Raw genomic sequence first — 21,618 nt, forward strand, 5'->3', positions numbered from 1 at the left:
CCAAAATCTGATTACTTATTGGCTTTAAGGTGGAACAGAGTTCGCCGGGTCAGCTAGTTAAATATATTTCACAAAGCAGTTTTTATCTGTAGCAATCAATTTGGAATAGTTCTAGAGGGTAATCACGAAAAGAGCAATGCATCGAATAGAGTGGTATCACAGGTAGACACCCGTTTGAGATGACTAGGTAGGGAATTCATCATAACATTGCGGGAACAAGATGACAATATTAACTCCACCGGTAATGTAGAAACTTTGAAACAGTTGGGGAAAAGGTAATGGTGTCAACTTTATTGGTAACCTCAGATCAGCCCTAGTCAACCACCACTGTAAATACTGGGAAACCCGTCAGAAACTGCACGCATCAGATGTACCGCAGCATATAAATGCCCACCAGCCACACAAACACGACAGAAGGTCTGACACGGGAGAGGCAAGCACTCACCGGTGGCAGGTCGACGGCGGACCTCTCTTCCAGCTCGGCAGCTCTGTCGGCACGGGACGACGGTGCCGGTGGGAGGCGCATTCCCCGTCTAGCCGTCCCGCGGCCCCTGCCCCGACGTCGCCGCGCACTCATTTCCTGCAGTGCCGCCAACGCCTTCCGCTTCGTAGCCTCCTCCTCGTCGGGTGTCAAAGTCGGGACGGCGGACACGACGCCCCCACTCCAACTGCCCTGCCGTGTGAAATCGAGCTGGCCGCGCTCCACTTTGCGGTGTGCCGGCACTTCCCGTAGTTCACCAGAGTCGGTGCCACACTCTGAAAATATTACATCACACGTCTGAACAGTGTGCACCGAGAGACCTGAACACACCCCGAGACTTAATCTTGAAAGAGAGGTGAAGGAAAGACAAACCTACACGTATAGCATTTGTAGACTTGGAGAATGCTTTTGTCAATGTTGACAGGAAAACTCTCTTTGAAACTCTGAAGATATCAGCGGTAAAATACAGGAAGCAAAAGGCTATTTATAACTCGTACGGAAGCCAGACGGCAGTTATAAGAGTCGCCGGGCGTGAAAGGGAGGAGGTGGTTGAAAAGGGAGTGAGACGGGGTTGTAGCCTATCCCCGACGTGATTCATTCTGCGCACTGAATGAGCTGTAAATGAAACCGAAGAAAAACTTGGAATACAAATTAAAGTTCAGGAAGAAATAAACACTTTGATGTTTGCTGGTGACATTGTAATTCTGTCAGAGAAAGCAGACGACTTGCAAGAGCAGGTGAATGGAATGGGCAGTGTCCAGGAGGATATAAGATGAACACCACCAAAAACAAATCGAGGATAATCGAATGTAGTTCAATTGAATTAGGTGATGCTGAGGAAATAAGGTTACAAAATGAGACAATGAAATTAGCAAATGAGTTTTGCCATTTGGGCGGCAGAATAACTGGTGATGACAGAAGTAGAGAGGATATATAACGTACTCTGGCTATTGCAAGAAAGTCATTTCTGAAGAAGAGAAATTTGTTAGCATCGAATACAGATTTAAGTATTAGGAAGTATCTTCTGAAAGTATTTGTTTGGAATGTAGCCATTTACGGAAGTGAAACCATGAAAAACAGTTTAGATGATGATGATGATGATGATGATGATGATGTCCCATACTCCGAGCAGAGTAGGGGACGATGCTGGAGACCTGCACCACTGTACTAGGCAAGGTCCTAGTGGAGGTGGTATGCCATTGCCTTCCTCCAAACGTAATGGGGATGAATGATGATGATGAAGAAGACACAACAACGCCCAGTCATCTCAAGGCAGGAAAAATCCCTGACCCCGCTGGGAATCGAACCCGGGATCACTTGCGCAGGAAGCGAGAATGCTACCGCAAGACGACGAGCTCGGATAAATTTAGACAAGAAGAGAATAGAAACTTTCGAAATGTGGTGCTACAGAAGAACGCTGAAGATCAGATGGGTAGATCGTGTAAGTAATAAGGAGGTAATGAATATAATTAGGGAGATGACAAATTTGTGGCAAAAAAAAAAGGGGGGGGGATCAGTTGATAAGACAGATTTTGAGATAAGGGATCGCCAATTTAGTACTGGAGGGAAGTTTGGGCAGCAAAAATCTTACAGGGAGACCATGAAATGAATACAATAGTAGCTTCAGAAGGATGTAGGTTGATGCAGTAATTATTCAGAGATGAAGAGGCTTGCACGGGATAGAGTGCATGGAGAGCTGCATCAAACCAGTCTTTGTACTGAAGACCACAACAACAATAAAAACAGATGTTGGGAGGATGGCAAGTTGTAGTGGATCCACTTGCCATAATTCCGTTCCTAATTTTTTCTGCTCACTATTCTACGGGTAAGGTACATACCACAAATGCTTGAAATTGCTAAATTCTTAAGCATATTTTATTGTGCTTAACTGCCGAAGCATTCGCAAAGAAGTGCCAAATTTCGAAGTGATCCTCAAAAGCAGTGAAGGTCTCATAATACTCCATGCAGAATGCTGGTTGGAATGTGAAAATTGTAGCAGTGAGATTTTTCGGGAAAACTGAACGGGATATCAAAAGGATAGGCTAAAGGGAAATGAAGCTGGTGTATTTGTTGCATTTGACAAGAAACTCAAATCCGTCAACATAGAAGTTGACGCTGCATGCGACACTGATTGGGCTACACCCAGTATCTGGCGTGGGCATAAAATTGCAACTGGATCCTTCTGTTGCCCAACAGACTCATCTCCTGACGTAACTGAAAACTTCGGAGAAAACCTCAATTCATTTGTATGCAAGTTCCCCAATCAGTAAAGACTCTTTAATCATCCGACAATGAATCAGAAAAATTACAAATGAAATAACACAATTTTAAGGACTTTACTGGTCTCTTACAGATGCGATTTTATATACATAGACTGAAGCAGTGAGTTAAAATTTGTATTGAGGCTGGGAATGAAACCCCAGTCAACCACTCACTAGAGAGATATAGACATATATGAAGGCAGTAACTGTTCTCGAGAGAACAGATACCATTGATGACTGTGCAGGTTTTCTACAATAAATGATAATTAATTGAAACCCTCAGCTGCAGACAGGTGTTGTTGATATACCTCGATGTGGACAGCTGAAAATGTGTGTCCCGAGCGGGACTCGAACCCGGGATCTCCCGCTCACATTGCAGACGCTCTATCCATCTGAGCCACAGAGGACACAGATCAATAGCGCGACTGCAGGGACGTATCCCTTGCACGCTTCCCGTGAGACCCACATTCCCAATTGTCCCCGCAGTTGCGCTATTCATCTGTGTTCTCCGTGCCTCAGATGGATGGAGCGTCTGCAACGTAAGCAGGAGACCCCGGGTTAGAGTCCCAGTCGGGGCACACATTTTCAGCTGTCCACATCGAGGTATATCAACAACACCTGTCTGCAGCTGAGGGTTTCAATTAATTATCATCTGTTCTAGAGAACCTGCACAGTCATCAACGGTATCTGTTCTTTCGAGAAAAGTTACTATCTTCATATATAAATCAAACAATGGAAAATCCAGGATGGACTGTAACAGTACGAGAGAAGGAAAGTTGCTACTCACCATATAGCGGAGATGCCGAGCCGCGATATCCGCAATATCAAACCTACTAACCACCAGCAATACCTCCACTTTGACAGCTGCCACCCGTTTCATACCAAGAAGTCCCTTCCGTGCATCCTCGCCACCCGTGGTCATCGCATCTGCAGTGACGAGCAGTCGTTCTCTAAATATACCGACGGTCTCACCGAAGCCTTCACAGACCTTAGTTATCCTCCCATCCTTGTACAAAAACAACTCTCCCGTGCCTTATCTTTCCAGTCTCCCACCACCTCACAAAGTCCCACAGTCCGGCCACAGAGGAGCATTCCCCTCGTAAATCGGTACCGTCCGGGACTGGAGCAACCGAATTACTTTCTCCGTCACGGTTTCGACTACCTCTCGTCGTGCCCTGAAATGAGGAATGTCCTGCCCACTCTCCTTCCCAGCCCTCCTACCGTCGTATTCTGCCCTCCACCGAACCTACACAATATACTCGTGCATCCTTACACGACCCCTGCTCCCAATCCCTTACCTCACGGCTCATACCCCTGTAATAGACCTAGCTGCAAGACCTGTCCCATACACCCTCCTACCACCACCTACTCCAGTCAAGTCACTAACATTGCCTATCACATCAAAGGCAGGGCTACCTGTGAAACCAGTCGTGTGATCTACAAGCTAAGCTGCAACCACTGTGCTGTATTCTATGTAGGCATGACAATCGACAAGCTGTCTGTCTGCAAAGAACGGCCACCGGCAAACTGTGGCCAAGAAACGAGTGGACCTCTTAGCTGAACATGCCACCAAACATGATATCCCTCATCTCAATGACTGCTTCAAAGCCTGTGCTATACAGATCCTTCCCACCGACACCAGCTTTTCTGAACAGCACAGGTGGGAACTTTCCCTGCAATACATCCTACGTTCCCGTAACCCTCCCGGCCTCGACCTTCGTTAGTGACTGTCCTCACCCACCCAGCCTCTTCCCTGTTCCCATTCCAGCACTACACAGCCGTCATTTCACCGCCACACCCAGTCTATTAATTTCTTTTATTATTATTTTTATTTTTCTCCTTTCCACTACTTACCCCCTCCCCCCACCCCACCTTCTCTCCTACCATCAGCCTAAACTGCAACACGCGCGCGCGTGTGTGTGTGTGTGTGTGTGTGTGTGTGTGTGTGTGTGTGTGTACACTGCTGACAAAGGCCTTAATGGCCGTAAGCTATGATTGTGTGAATCTTTTTATTGTGCCTATCGCGACTCAGCTATGTGGTGAGTAGCAACTTTCCTTCTCTCGTACTGTTATCTTCATATAAAGTTGAACGGCTATCCAGACATTGACCTCCATCCGTGCGAACGCGCACAGGTTGCCCGAACTCTTACGAGAATCGTCACCTTAGTGCGCGCGATAATGAGTGGATGGGCAAATATCTATTAGGAACATTACGTATGTAGATTGTTGGCAGTTGGGAATGTGGGTCTCGCGGGAAGTGTGCAAAGGATAAGTCCCTCCAGTCGCGCTATTCAACTGTGTCCTCCGTGGCTCAGATGGATAGTGTCTGCCATGTAAGCAGGAGATCCCTGGTTTGATTCCTAGTCGGGGCACATATTTTCAGCTGTCCCCATCGATGTATATCAACAACACTTGTCTGCAGCTGAGGGTTTCAATTAATCATCATTTATATAGACATATGTATCCTGTATAACAGTTCATAATGAGAGGGACCCTCCACAGTATACAGTCACTATAAAGAAACTTCTAAAGAAACAAGAGTGCTGCATAACAGATGTAAAACAAATAGTAGGACTACAGATACAGAGATGGTGAGTGAAATGTGTGTCGTTGTCAAGAGAGCAATGCATGTTGCCTTCAATGACTAACAAAGCAGAATATTGTCAAATGATCTTCCATAAAACCCAAAGAAATTCTGGTTGTAATGAGTGGCTGTTAGTGGCACCAAAGTTAGTGTCCAGTCCCTAGCGAATGAGACAGGAACTGAAATTAATTGTAGCAAAGCAAAAGCTGAAAAGCTGAAATCTGTTTTCAAAAGTTCCTTTACAATGGAAAACCCAGGAAAATTCCCTCAATTTACTATTTCTATCAGTGGAAAGATCAGTGACTTAAGTGTAGGTATCAGAGGTGTTGAAAAACAGCTGCCATCGTTAAAACTGAACAAAGCTCCAGGACCCGACAGAATCCCTGTCAGATTCTATACTGAATCTGCAGCTGAAATAGCCCCTCTTCTAACTATAATCTATCGTAGATCCCTTGAAGAAAGAGTCCTTGGAAAAAGACACAGGTCCCACCCAACTACAAGAAGGGTAGTAGAAGTGATCCACAGAACTAACATTCATTATCCTTGACAACAATTTGTTGTAGAATCTTAGAACATATTCTAAGCTCAAGTATAATTAGGTATCTTGAACAGAATCATCTCCACAATGTCAGTCAGCACAAATTCTGAAAACATTTATCACGCGAAACCCGAATCACACTTTTCTCACATGACATATTGAAAGCTTTAGTTCGAAGCAGTCACATAGATACATTTTTTAAATTTCCAGAAAGCATCTGACACCCAAACATATTGTCGAAAGTGTGATCAGATGGGGTACTGAGAGAATTTTGTGACTCGACTGTAGGCTTTTTGGTAGGGATGACACAACATGTTATCTTGGATGGAGAGTTATCAGATGTAGAAGTAACTTCCAGTGTTCTCCAGGGAAGCGTGTTCGGGAAGTAGTAGTAGTTCATGCTGAATATTAATGACCTTGCACACAATATTAATAGGAACCTGAGACTTTTTGCTGGTGATGCAGATACGTATGGTGAATTACTGTCTGAAAGAAGCTGCCTAAATATTCAGTCAGATCTTGATAAAATTTGAAAGTGATCCAAACATTGGCAACTTGCATCAAATGTTCAAAAATGTAAAATTATGCACGGCACAAAATGAAAAATGTAGTATCCCATGAATATAATAGAATGATCACAGTCAGAATTTGCCAATTTGTACAAATACCTGGGTGTACCTTATAGGGATATGAAATGGAATGGTCACATAGATCCAGTCTTTTATAAAGAAGGTGATAGAATTTTATTTATTGGGAGAATACTGGGAAAGTGCAATCAGTCTACAAAGGATATCGCTTAGAAATCACTTGTGCAACCCATTCTAGAATATCTCTCAAGAGTGTGGGACCAAATAGGACTCACAGGGAATATTGAATGTGCACTATGCAATCAAAAGTATCTGGACACCTCGAAAAACGTAAATTTCTCATATTAGATACATTGTGCTGCCACCCACTGCCAGGTACTCCGTATCAGCGACCTCAGTAGTCATTAGACATCGTGACAGAGCAGAATTGGCACGCCAGAACTCACGGACTTCGAGCGTGGTCAGGTGATTGGGTGTCACTTGCGTCATACTTCTATACGCAAGATTTCCACACTCCTAAACATCCCTATGTCCACAGTTTCCAATGTGATAGTGAAGTGGAAATGTGAAGGGACACGTACAGCACAAAAGCGTACAGGCCGACCTCGCCTGTTGACTGACGAAGACTGCTGTCAATTGAAGAGGGTCATAAAGTGTAACAGGCAGACATGTATCCAGACCATCACACAGCAATTCCAAACTGCATCAGGATCCAGTGCAAGTACTATGACAGGCAGGAGGTGAGGAAACTTGGATTTCATAGTCGAGCGGCTTCTCATAAGACACACATCACGTCATTAAATGCCAAACGATGCCTCGCTTGGTTTAAGGAGCGTAAATATTGGTCGACTGAACAGTGGAAAAATGTTGTGTGGCGTGACAAATCACGATACACAATGTGGCGATCCGATGGCAGGGTGTAGGTATGGTAAATGCCCGGTGAACGTCATCTGCCAGTGTGTGTGGTGCCCACAGTAAAATTCAGAGGTGGTGGTGTTATGGTGTGGTCGTGTTTTTCATGGAGGGGGCTTGTAGCCCTTGTTGTTTTGCATGGCACTATCACAGCACAGGCCTACATTGATGTTTAGAGCACATTCTCGCTTCCCACTGTTGAAGAGCAATTCGGGGATGGCGATTGCATCTTTCGACACGATTGAGCACCTGTTCATAACGCACGGCCTGTGACGGAGTGGTTACACGACAATAACATCCCTGTAATGGACTGGCCTGCACAGACTCCTTACATGAATCCTATAGAACACCTCTGGGATGTTTTGGAATGGCGATTTTGCACCAGGCCTCACCAACTGAAATGAACACCTCTCCTCAGTGCAGCACTCCGTGAAGAATGGGCTGCCATTCCACACGAAATCTTCCAGCTCCTGACTGAATGTATGCTTGCGAGAGTGGATGCAGTCTTCAATGCTAACGGTGGGCCAATTCTATATTGAATTCCAGCATTACCGATGGAGGGCACCATGAACTTTTAAGTCATTTTCGTCCGGATACTTTTGCTGACATAGTGTATATAGAGAACGGAGCACAAATTATCAGAGAGATGCTGAAGAAGCTGAACTGGAAGACTCTTCAAGAGAAATGTGAAGTATGCCAAGAAAGGTTACCAATAATGTTTCAAGAACCAGCGTTACATGACGATTCTAGGAATATACTACGACTCCCTGGATATTGCTCACATAGGGGCCACGAGGATAAAATTATAATAATTACTGCACGTGCAGAGGCACTGAATCAGTCATTCTTCTCATGCTTTATACGTGAATGGGACGGAAAGAAAGCCTAGTAACTGGTACAATCGGACATACCCTCTGTCATCCCATTCACAGAGGTTTGCAGCGCAAAGATGTAGATGAAAAATGAGAGTTTTTTTGTGTTATTTAACTACAAATTAACAATTTTCGGATTTTTTTGCTTTACTTGTACTGTGAAACCGTACTCCTCGCCAAATTTCATGATTCTAGGTCAATAGGAAGTGCCCTATACAGTTCCGATGAATTATTTTTTTGAGTATCAAAATATGTGGCATAAATAGCTGTATCTTTTGATTGAAGTGACTTAGGAGCTTAAAAGTTTTACTCTGCCAAAGGACCACAGAGTTTTCTACGTGACATAAATCTGAACTCTATACGTCTACCACTCGATACGTCTACCCGTTCCTGAGAAAAAAAGGGTTGTTAACAGTCAGACAAACAGAAAGACAGACGCACAGACAGATAGATGACAAAGCGAGCCTGTAATTGTCCAGTTTTTACAGTCTGAGGAACAGAACATTAAAAAGAGAAAATTGAGGAGTACGTATAGGGACACGAGCCACCACAGAAAACTGTCGCTGTGAGGACGGCAGATGGAAGGAATTACAAGGGCAGATCAGTGGTTTAGGTGGCACCGGTTAACCTAAAAAACGAGGACGCTAACAGAAGTGACAGGAAGGGACAGCTGCATCAAAACGACCACTACGTTTGGTGACACGAGCGACAAAACAAAAGGCAAGAAGGAGCGCAGGAGACACACTCACCTCGATCCGAGTCTTCACTGCCGGACAGGCGGTCCGGGTTGTCACCGGGCTCCGCCTGCTTCGACTTCGAGGCCATGATCACGTTCAGGTGCGCGCTCACCATGTGCAGTTTGCGAGTGCTCTGCAGCTTGAACCTGAGACACGAACAGTCAGTGCTGTTACTTTTTATTTGTTTGTTTAATTTGAACACAGCTATCATATTTACAGCTCCTGCAGGACACCCAATTACTACTTTATATATTTATTACACTACAGTTTCTAAGGTACTGCTTCACACCGATCTGCAGCAGAAGGAGTCTCATATAATACAACAGATTTCTGACTTAACATTCTATCAAAGAGCATCTTAGTAAGGAACAATGGCTGTTTTTATTATTATTATTCTTTCTTTCTTTTCTCAGACGTTATGTCTGGTCAAAAATGGAAAGTGATGCGGACCTTGATCAAGCGTGACTTCCTTTTAACTGTACGGTATATGTTATATTGCATTTAGGAACTTTCGGGTAATTGAACATGTATCAATAATTACGGATTTCTGTAGTTGTGTATATAAGTTTGAATGTAGCTGTATTGCGTTGATGTACTGGTGGATATTGTGTGGTATGACTCCTGTAGTTGATAGTATAATTGGTATGATGTCAACTTTATCCTGATGCCACATGTCTTTGACTTCCTCAGCCAGTTGGATGTATTTTTCAATTTTTTCTCCTGTTTTCTTTTGTATATTTGTTGTACTGGGTATGGATATTTCGATTAGTTGTGTTAATTTCTTCTTTTTATTGGTGAGTATGATGTCAGGTTTGTTATGTGGCGTTGTTTTATCTGTTATAATGGTTCTGTTCCAGTATAATTTGTATTCATCATTCCCCAGTACATTTTGTGGTGCATACTTGTATGTGGGAACGTGTTGTTTTATAAGTTTATATTGTAAGGCAAGCTGTTGATGTATTATTTTTGCTACATTGTCATGTCTTCTGGGGTATTCTGTATTTGCTAGTATTGTACATCCACTTGTGATGTGATCTACTGTTTCTATTTGTTGTTTACAAAGTCTGCATTTATCTGTTGTGGTATTGGGATCTTTAATAATATGCTTGCTGTAATACCTGGTGTTTATTGTTTGATCCTGTATTGCAATCATGAATCTTTCTGTCTCACTGTATATATTGCCTTTTCTTCGCCATGTGTCGGATGCATCTTGATCGATGTGTGGCTGTGTTAGGTGATATGGGTGCTTGCCATGTAGTGTTTTCTTTTTCCAATTTACTTTCTTCGTATCTGTTGATGTTATGTGATCTAAAGGGTTGTAGAGGTGGTTATGAAATTGTAGTGGTGTAGCCGATGTATTTATATGAGTGATTGCTTTGTGTATTTTGCTAGTTTCAGCTCGTTCTATAAAGAATTTTCTTAAATTGTCTACCTGTCCATAATGTAGGTTTTTTATGTCAATAAATCCCCTTCCTCCTTCCTTTCTGCTTAATGCGAATCTTTCTGTTGCTGAATGTATGTGATGTATTCTATATTTGTGGCATTGTGATTGTGTAAGTGTATTGAGTGCTTCTAGGTCTGTGTTACTCCATTTCACTATTCCAAATGAGTAGGTCAACATTGGTATAGCATAAGTATTTATAGCTTTTGTCTTGTTTCTTGCTGTCAATTCTGTTTTCAGTATTTTTGTCAGTCTTTGTCTATATTTTTCTTTTAGTTCTTCTTTAATATTTGTATTATCTATTCCTATTTTTTGTCTGTATCCTAGATATTTATAGGCATCTGTTTTTTCCATCGCTTCTATGGAGTAACTGTGGTTATTCAATATGTAATTTCTTGTTTAGTGTGTTTTCCCTTGACTATGCTATTTTTCTTACATTTGTCTGTTCCAAAAGCCATATTTATATCATTGCTGAATACTTCTGTTATCTTTAGTAATTGGTTGAGTTGTTGATTGGTTGCTGCCAGTAGTTTTAGATCATACATGTATAGCAAATGTGTGATTTTGTGTGGGTATGTTCCAGTAATATTATATCCATAATTTGTATTATTTAGCATGTTGGATAGTGGGTTCAGAGCAAGACAGAACCAGAGAGGACTTAATGAGTCTCCTTGGTATATTCCACGCTTAATCTGTATTGGCTGTGATGTGATATTATATGAATTTATTCGGATATTAAGTGTGGTTTTCCAGTATTTGTAGTAACCATGAGTCGGGTACGCTATCAAAATCTTTTTGGTAATCAATGTATGCGTAGTGTAGCGACCTTTGTTTAGTTTTAGCTTGATATGGCACCTCTGCATCTATTATCAGTTGCTCTTTACAGCCTCGTGCTCCTTTGCAACAGCCTTTTTGTTCTTCATTTATAATTTTGTTCTGTGTTGTATGTGTCATTAATTTCTGTGTAATGACTGAAGTTAAAATTTTGTAGATTGTTGGTAGGCATGTTATGGGGCGATATTTTGCTGGGTTTGCTGTGTCTGCTTGATCTTTAGGTTTCAGATAAGTTATTCCTTGTGTAAGCGTATCAGGGAATGTGTATGGGTCCGCAATGTAACTGTTAAATAATTTAGTTAGATGTGAATGTGTTGAGGTGAACTTCTTTAGCCAGAAATTTGCTATTTTATCTTTTCCAGGGGCTTTCCAATTGTGCGTACAATTAATTGCTCGGGTGACTTCATGTTGCAAAATTATCACTTCAGGCATTTGTGGTATCACCTTGTATGTGCCTGTTTCCGCTTGTATCCACATTGCATGCCTGTTATGTTGTACCGGGTTTGACTATATGTTGCTCCAGAAGTGTTCCATGTCTGTTATGTATTGTGGATTGTCTATTTTAATGTGTGTGTTATCTATTGTCTGGTAAAATTTCTTTTGGTTTGTGTTGAATGCTGGGTTTTGTTTCCTTCTATTTTCACTTTTTTTGTATCTTCTAAGTCGTTTGGCCAATGCTTGTAATTTCTGCTTCTTTTTATCTAATTGCTCTATCGCTTCTTGTTGTGAGATTTTACCTAATCTTTTTCGGTTTTTTTTATGACATTTCATTTCTAATAAATTGTGTTAGCTGTCCAGTGTCTCTTCTCAGTTTTTCTATTCTGATCTGTAGCCTGTGTTGCCATGCTGGTTTTGTGGGTTTCTTCTGTGTGTTGATTGGTTCTGATATCTGCCTAGTGTGTATATTTAGTGTAGTAAGTGCTCCTATATAAACCAGTAGTTGTAACTCTTCCATAGTTGTGTTTTCATTTATTTTGTTGTGTATGATTGTGTTGATAGTTGTTATTGTTGTTTCGACTTGTGGGTTATTTGGGGGTCTATGCAAGAATGGTCTAATGTCTGTATTTGTGTCTTTGTATTCTATATATGTCAGCTGACATTTTTCTTCTATATCTAACATGTGTGTCACTTCGTGTTCTATTTGTGCTTGTTCTGGTGGCTGTATTAAGATTTCGTTTTCCTCCGATTGTTTAATTGATGCGTGTTGTTCTTTGTTTGTTTGCTCTGGGATGTTTGGGTTCATTACTGTATTTTCTTCTTCTTCTGATTGCACATTATTTTGTTCCAGTATTTGTTGTACTTGTTGTTTGATGTTTTCTAATTCTGACTGGGGTATCCTGTTATTTTTGATTATTACACGGATCTGATCAGCTAGTCGTTGTTCTGTTAAAAATTTTAATTCTGGGTATCTGGTAATAAATGTTGTGTATACTTGTGATCTGCATCCAGTTGTGTTGGTTCCTAGGTTTGTTGCTTGGTAATAACTGAACATGAGGTGTCGATTAACTTCATCTGACCATCTCATCCTCTGTCTTTGTTTTCCTTCTAGGGTGGTTGCAGGAAGCATATCCTGCAAAACACCTCTATTTGGATTTACATCATTTTCCAGTTGGCTAGCAGTGTCGTTACCATTGTGGGCGGGCATAGGGTTCAAGCGTCGTCCCCGACCATGACGGCGCTTGTCCGAGGCTTCTTTAGTTCTGTCCTGAACCAAGTAATCGCACTAAAATGGGGGTTAGCCCTATTAGTGGTTTGTTCTTTTCGTCGCCTTTTACGACTGGCAGAACATACCGGAGGCCTATTCTTTTCCCGGGCCTCTACGGGGTTTATTATTATTCTTGTTTATTATTATTATTTCTATTTTTCTCAGACCTTAGGTCTGGTTAAAAATGGAAAGTGACACGGACCTTCGTCAAGCGTGACTTCCTTTTAACTGTACGGTATATGTTGTATTTAGGAACTTTCGGGTTAATGAACACGAATCAATAATTACGGATTTCTGTAGTTGTATATATACGTTTGGATGTAGCTGTATTGCGTTGATGCACTGGTGGCTATTGTGTGGTATGACTCCTGTAGTTGATAGTATAATCGGTATAATGTCTACTTTATCCTGATGCCACATGTCCTTGACTTCCTCAGCCAGTTGGATGTATTTTTCAATTTTTTCTCCTGTTTTCTTCTGTATATTTGTTGTATTGGGTATGGATATTTCGATTAGTTGTGTTAATTTCTTCTTTTTATTGGTGAGTATGATGTCAGGTTTGTTATGTGGTGTTGTTTTATCTGTTATAATGGTTCTGTTCCAGTATAATTTGTATTCATCATTCTCCAGTACATTTTGTGGTGCATACTTGTATGTGGGAACGTGTTGTTTTATTAGTTTATGTTGTATGGCAAGTTGCTGATGTATTATTTTTGCTACATTGTCATGTCTTCTGGGGTATTCTGTATTTGCTAGTATTGTACATCCACTTGTGATGTGATCTACTGTTTCTATTTGTTGTTTGCAAAGTCTGCATTTATCTGTTGTGGTATTGGGATCTTTAATAATATGCTTGCTGTAATATCTGGTGTTTATTGTTTGATCCTGTATTGCAATCATGAATCCTTCCATTTCACTGTATATATTGCCTTTTCTTAGCCATGTGTTGGATGCGTCTTGATCGATGTGTGGCTGTGTTAGATGATACGGGTGCTTGCCATGAAGTGTTTTCTTTTTCCAATTTACTTTCTTCGTATCTGTTGATGTTATGTGATCCAAAGGGTTGTAGAAGCAGTTATGAAATTGCAGTGGTGTAGCCGATGCATTTATATGAGTGATTGCTTTGTATATTTTGCTACTTTCTGCTCGTTCTAGAAAGAATTTTCTTAAATTGTCTACCTGTCCATAATGTAGGTTTTTTATGTCGATGAATCCCCTTCCTCCTTCCTTTCTGCTTAATGTGAATCTTTCTGTTGCTAAATGTATGTGATGTATTCTATATTTGTGGCATTGTGATCGTGTAAGTGTATTGAGCGCTTCTAGGTCTGTGTTACTCCATTTCACTATTCCAAATGAGTAAGTCAATATTGGTATAGCATAAGTATTTATACCCCCCCCCCCCCCCCCCCATGAACCACGGACCTTGCCGTTGGTGGGGAGGCTTGCGTGCCTCAGCGATACAGATGGCCGTACCGTAGGTGCAACCACAACGGAGGGGTATCTGTTGAGAGGCCAGACAAACGTGTGGTTCCTGAAGAGGGGCAGCAGCCTTTTCAGTAGTTGTAAGGGCAACAGTCTGGATGATTGACTGATCTGGCCTTGTAACAATAACCAAAACGGCCTTGCTGTGCTGGTACAGCGAACGGCTGAAAGCAAGGGGAAACTACAGCCGTAATTTTTCCCGAGGGCATGCAGCTTTACTGTATGATTACATGATGATGGCGTCCTCTCGGGTAAAATATTCCGGAGGTAAAATAGTCCCCCATTCGGATCTCCGGGCAGGGACTACTCAAGAGGATGTCGTTATCAGGAGAAAGAAAACTGGAGTTCCACGGATCGGAGCGTGGAATGTCAGATCCCTTAATCGGGCAGGTAGGTTAGAAAATTTAAAAAGGGAAATGGATAGAGTGAAGTTAGATATAGTGGGAATTAGTGAAGTTCGGTGGCAGGAGGAACAAGACTTCTGGTCAGGTGACTACAGGGTTATAAACACAAAATCAAATAGGGGTAATGCAGAAGTAGGTTTAATAATGAATAGGAAAATAGGAATGCGGGTAAGCTACTACAAACAGCACAGTGAACGCATTATTGTGGCCAAGATAGATACGAAGCCCACACCTACTACAGTAGTACAAGTTTATATGCCAACTAGCTCTGCAGATGACGAAGAAATTGAAGAAATGTATGATGAAATAAAAGAAATTATTCAGATTGTGAAGGGAGACGAAAATTTAATAGTCATGGGTGACTGGAATTCGAGTGTAGGAAAAGGGAGAGAAGGAAACATAGTAGGTGAATATGGATTGGGGCTAAGAAATGAAAGAGGAAGCCGCCTGGTAGAATTTTGCACAGAGCACAACATAATCATAACTAACACTTGGTTTAAGAATCATGAAAGAAGGTTGTATACATGGAAGAACCCTGGAGATACTAAAAGGTATCAGATAGATTATATAATGGTAAGACAGAGATTTAGGAACCAGGTTTTAAATTGTAAGACATTTCCAGGGGCAGATGTGGACTCTGACCACAATCTATTGGTTATGAACTGCAGATTGAAACTGAAGAAACTGCAAAAAGGTGGGAATTTAAGGAGATGGGACCTGGATAAACTGAAAGAACCAGAGGTTGTACAGAGTTTCAGGGAGAGCATAAGGGAACAATTGACAGGAATGGGGGAAAGAAATACAGTAGAAGAAGAATGGGTAGCTTTGAGGGATGAAGTAGTGAAGGCAGCAGAGTATCAAGTAGGTAAAAAGACGAGGGCTAGTAGAAATCCTTGGGTAACAGAAGAAATATTGAATTTAATTGATGAAAGGAGAAAATATAAAAATGCAGTAAATGAAGCAGGCAAAAGGGAATACAAACGTCTCAAAAATGAGATCGACAGAAAGTGCAAAATGGCTAAGCAGGGATGGCTAGAGGACAAATGTAAGGATGTAGAGGCATGTCTCACTAGGGGTAAGATAGATACTGCCTACAGGAAAATTAAAGAGACCTTTGGAGATAAGAGAACGACTTGTATGAACATCAAGAGCTCAGATGGAAACCCAGTTCTAAGCAAAGAAGGGAAAGCAGAAAGGTGGAAGGAGTATATAGAGGGTCTATACAAGGGCGATGTACTTGAGGACAATATTATGGAAATGGAAGAGCATGTAGATGAAGATGAAATGGGAGATACGATACTGCGTGAAGAGTTTGACAGAGCACTGAAAGACCTAAGTCGAAACAAGGCCCCCGGAGTAGACAACATTCCATTGGAACTACTGACGGCCTTGGGAGAGCCAGTCATGACAAAACTCTACCATCTGGTGAGCAAGATGTATGAGGCAGGTGAAATACCCTCATACTTCAAGAAGAATATAATAATTCCAATCCCAAAGAAAGCAGGTGTTGACAGAAGTGAAAATTACCGAACTATCAGTTTAATAAGTCACAGCTGCAAAATACTAACGCGAATTCTTTACATACGAATGGTAAAACTGGTAGAAGCGGACATCGGGGAAGATCAGTTTGGATTCCGTAGAAATGTTGGAACACGTGAGGCAATACTAACCTTACGACTTATCTTAGAAGCAAGATTAAGAAAAGGCAAACCTACGTTTCTAGCATTTGTAGACTTAGAGAAAGCTTTTGACAATGTTGACTGGAATACTCTCTTTCACATTCTAAAGGTGGCAGGGGTAAAATACAGGGAGCGAAAGGCTATTTACAATTTGTACAGAAACCAGATTGCAGTTGTAAGAGTCGAGGGACATGAAAGGGAAGCTGTGGTTGGGAAGGGAGTAAGACAGGGTTGTAGCCTCTCCCCGATGTTGTTCAATCTGTATATTGAGCAAGCAGTAAAGGAAACAAAAGAAAAATTCGGAGTAGGTATTAAAATTCATGGAGAAGAAATAAAAACTTTGAGGTTCGCCGATGACATTGTAATTCTGTCAGAGACAGCAAAGGACTTGGAAGAGCAGTTGAATGGAATGGACAGTGTCTTGAAAGGAGGATATAAGATGAACATCAACAAAAGCAAAACAAGGATAATGGAATGTAATCTAATTAAGTCGGGTGATGCTGAGGGAATTAGATTAGGAAATGAGGCACTTAAAGTAGTAAAGGAGTTTTTCTATTTGGGGAGCAAAATAACTGATGATGGTCGAAGTAGAGAGGATATAAAATGTAGGCTGGCAATGGCAAGGAAAGCGTTTCTGAAGAAGAGAAATTTGTTAACATCGAGTATAGATTTAAGTGTCAGGAAGTCATTTCTGAAAGTATTCGTATGGAGTGTAGCCATGTATGGAAGTGAAACATGGACGATAAATAGTTTGGACAAGAAGAGAATAGAAGCTTTCGAAATGTGGTGCTACACAAGAATGCTGAAGATTAGATGGGTAGATCACGTAACTAATGAGGAAGTATTGAATAGGATTGGGGGAAGAGAAGTTTGTGGCACAACTTGACCAGAAGAAGGGATCGGTTGGTAGGACATGTTCTGAGGCATCAAGGGATCACCAATTTAGTATTGGAGGGCAGCGTGGAGGGTAAAAATAGGAGAGGGAGACCAAGAGATGAATACACTAAGCAGATTCAGAAGGATGTAGGTTGCAGTAGGTACTGGGAGATGAAAAAGCTTGCACAGGATAGAGTAGCATGGGGAGCTGCATCAAACCAGTCTCAGGACTGAAGACCACAACAACAACAACAACAACAACAACGTGTGATTTTGTGTGGGTATGTTCCAGTAATATTATATTCATAATTTGTATTATTTAGTATGTTGGATAGTGGGTTCAGAGCAAGACAGAACCAGAGAGGACTTAATGAGTCTCCTTGGTATATTCCACGCTTAATCTGTATTGGCTGTGATGTGATATTATATGAATTTGTTTGGATATTAAGTGTGGTTTTCCAATTTTTCATTACTATGTTTAGGAACTGTAACAATTTAGGATCTACTTTGTATATTTCCAGTATTTGTAGTAACCATGAGTGGGGTACGCTATCAAAATCTTTTTGGTAATCAATGTATGCGTAGTGTAGCGACCTTTGTTTAGTTTTAGCTTGATATGTCACCTCTGCATCTATTATCATTTGCTATTTACATCCTCGTGCTCCTTTGCAACAGCCTTTTTGTTCTTCATTTATAATTTTGTTCTGTGTTGTATGTGTCATTAATTTCTGTGTAATGACTGAAGTTAATATTTTGTATATTGTTGGTAGGAATGTTATGGGGCGATATTTTGCTGGGTTTGCTGTGTCTGCTTGATCTTTAGATTTCAGATAAGTTATTCCTTGTGTAAGCGTATCAGGGAATGTGTATGGGTATGCAATGTAACTGTTAAATAATTTAGTTAGATGTGAATGTGTTGAGGTGAACTTCTTTAGCCAGAAATTTGCTATTTTATCTTTTCCAGGGGCTTTCCAATTGTGCGTACAATTAATTGCTCGGGTGACTTCATGTTGCAAAATTATCACTTCAGGCATTTGTGGTATCATCTTGTATGTGCCTGTTTCCGCTTGTATCCACATTGCATGCCTGTTATGTTGTACTGGGTTTGACCATATGTTGCTCCAGAAGTGTTCCATATCTGTTATGTTTGGTGGATTGTCTATTTTAATGTGTGTGTTATCTATTGTCTGGTAAAATTTCTTTTGGTTTGTGTTGAATGTTGGGTTTTGTTTCCTTCTAAGTCGTTTGGCCAATGCTTGTAATTTCTGCTTCTTTTCATCTAATTGCTCTATCACTTCTTGTTGTGAGATTTTACCTAATCTTTTTCGGTTTTTTTTTATGACATTTCATTTCTAATAAATTGTGTTAGCTGTCCAATGTCTTTCCTCAGTTTTTCTATTCTGATCTGTAGCCTGTGTTGCCATGCTGGTTTTGTGGGTTTCTTGTGTGTGTTGGTTGGTTCTGATCTCTGCCTAGTGTGTATATTTAGTGTAGTGAGTGCTCCTATATAAACCAGTAGTTGTAACTCTTCCATAGTTGTGTTTTCATTTATTTTGTTGTGTATGATTGTGTTGATAGTTGTTATTGTTGTTTCGACTTGTGGGTTATTTGGGGGTCTATGCAAGAATGGTCTAATGTCTGTATTTGTGTCTTTGTATTCTATATATGTCAGCTGACATTTTTCTTCTATATCTAACATGTGTGTCACTTCGTGTTGTATTTGTGCTTGTTCTGGTGGCTGTATTAAGATTTCGTTTTCCTCCGATTGTTTAATTGATGCGTGTTGTTCTTTGTTTGTTTGCTCTGGGATGTTTGGGTTCATTACTGTATTTTCTTCTTCTTCTGATTGCACATTATTTTGTTCCAGTATTTGTTGTACTTGTTGTTTGATGTTTTCTAATTCTGACTGGGGTATCCTGTTATTTTTGATTATTACACGGATCTGATCAGCTAGTCGTTGTTCTGTTAAAAATTTTAATTCTGGGTATCTGGTAATAAATGTTGTGTATACTTGTGATCTGCATCCAGTTGTGTTGGTTCCTAGGTTTGTTGCTTGGTAATAACTGAACATGAGGTGTCGATTAACTTCATCTGACCATCTCATCCTCTGTCTTTGTTTTCCTTCTAGGGTGGTTGCAGGAAGCATATCCTGCAAAACACCTCTATTTGGATTTACATCATTTTCCAGTTGGCTAGCAGTGTCGCTACCATTGTGGGCGGGCATAGGGTTCAAGCGTCGTCCCCGACCATGACGGCGCTTGTCTGAGGCTTCTTTAGTTCTGTCCTGAACCAACTCATCACACTAAAAGGGGGGGTTATCCCTATTAGTGGTTTGTTCTTTTCGTCACCTTTTACGACTGGCACAGCATACCGGAGGCCTATTCTTTTCCCGGGCCTCTACGGGGTTTATTATTATTATTATTATTATTATTATTATTATTATTATAACGTGCTTCCGATTATATGATGAAGCAAGCTGGTATCATTTTACTTCTACATCTATCTACATCTACATCTATACTCCGCGAGCCACCTTACGGTGTGTGGCGGAGGGTACTTATTGTACCACTATCTGATCCCCCCTTCCCTGTTCCATTCACGAATTGTGCGTGGGAAGAACGACTGCTTGTAAGTCTCCGTATTTGCTCTAATTTCTCGGATCTTTTCGTTGTGATCATTACGCGAGATATATGTGGGCGGTAGTAATATGTTGCCCATCTCTTCCCGGAATGTGCTCTCTCGTAATTTCGATAATAAACCTCTCCGTATTGCGTAACGCCTTTCTTGAAGTGTCTGCCACTGGAGCTTGTTCAGCATCTCCGTAACGCTCTCGCGCTGATTAAATGTCCCCATGACGAATCGCGCTGCTTTTCGCTGGATCATGTCTATCTCTTCTATTAATCCAACCTGGTAAGGGTCCCATACTGATGAGCAATACTCAAGAATCGGACAAACAAGCGTTTTGTAAGCTACTTCTTTCGTCGATGAGTCACATTTTCTTAGAATTCTTCCTATGAATCTCAACCTGGCGCCTGCTTTTCCCACTATTTGTTTTATGTGATCATTCCACTTCAGATCGCTCCGGATAGTAACTCCTAAGTATTTTACGGTCGTTACCGCTTCCAATGATTTACCACCTATGGCATAATCGTACTGGAATGGATTTCTGCCCCTATGTATGCGCATTATATTACATTTATCTACATTTAGGGAAAGCTGCCAGCTGTCGCACCATTCATTAATCCTCTGCAGGTCTTCCTGGAGTACGTACGAGTCTTCTGATGTTGCTATTTTCTTGTAGACAACCGTGTCATCTGCAAATAGCCTCACGGAGCTACCGATGTTGTCAACTAAGTCATTTATGTATATTGTAAACAATAAAGGTCCTATCACGCTTCCTTGCGGTACTCCCGAAATTACCTCTACATCTGCAGATTTTGAACCGTTAAGAATGACATGTTGTGTTCTTTCTTCTAGGAAATCCTGAATCCAATCACAAACCTGGTCCGATATTCCGTAAGCACGAATTTTTTTCACTAAACGTAAGTGCGGAACCCCTCTTGTTTTGCCATCTGCCACCTTAAAATTCATTTTTGACTCATTATTGTTAACATACTTGGGTACAATTTGGATTTTCATCAAACAGAAAGGTTGGTCCTTAGTTTTAAAGAATATAACACCAGATCTAACTTTGTGCTCATTTTTATGTATGTAACTGATTTTATAATTTATTTTGACTATTCCTAGCTAATATCATCTGTTGTAGGGTGAAATCAGTAATTGTTTCGTAGCTTAAATTCTATTGTTGACGTACAAACAAATATAATTTCTGTACTAATTATAAACATTTGGAGGAACAATTAATAGTATTCTTAAAGGATCTAGTTGGATCTATTCGAAAACATGATAGCAAATTAATTCCAAAGTAATTTTCAGTTTCGTCAAAAGTATTGTTTGCGTAACTGTGTGTTAATCTCATCATTTAAACAAATAATTTGGTTTAACCCTCGTAGTAGAAGAAACTGTTAAAAAGACAATTTTTCGACGTATTCAGTTAATTTAATGAGTTAAGTTTTAATTGCAATTTTTGTACATTAAACATCAAACAATGTGTAGTTTCAATGCCTATTATTGTGAGGATATATAAAGGCCCAATTTTTGGGCTAGAGACAGTCAGTCCATGGCCGAGTTTCAGACAAGAAACTGGTGTCGGTTACAACAACAA

General features: G+C 40.8%; 1 protein-coding gene across 2 annotated transcripts in view; it reads right to left on the reverse strand.

Moving 5' to 3' along the window:
• LOC126213308 (uncharacterized) overlaps positions 1–21,618 on the reverse strand; it is a 229,667-nt gene that overhangs the window by 133,984 nt on the left and 74,065 nt on the right. For both annotated transcript variants that reach the window (XM_049940995.1, XM_049940994.1), the window contains exons 5-6: positions 8,985–9,118; positions 446–756 (exon numbers count right to left, since the gene is read on the reverse strand). In XM_049940995.1, coding sequence (XP_049796952.1) covers positions 446–756; positions 8,985–9,118 — 445 coding nt within the window. The remainder of the gene's footprint in view (positions 1–445; positions 757–8,984; positions 9,119–21,618) is intronic.

Source organism: Schistocerca nitens, chromosome 11 (assembly GCF_023898315.1).
Source record: "Schistocerca nitens isolate TAMUIC-IGC-003100 chromosome 11, iqSchNite1.1, whole genome shotgun sequence".
Taxonomy (NCBI): domain Eukaryota; kingdom Metazoa; phylum Arthropoda; class Insecta; order Orthoptera; family Acrididae; genus Schistocerca; species Schistocerca nitens.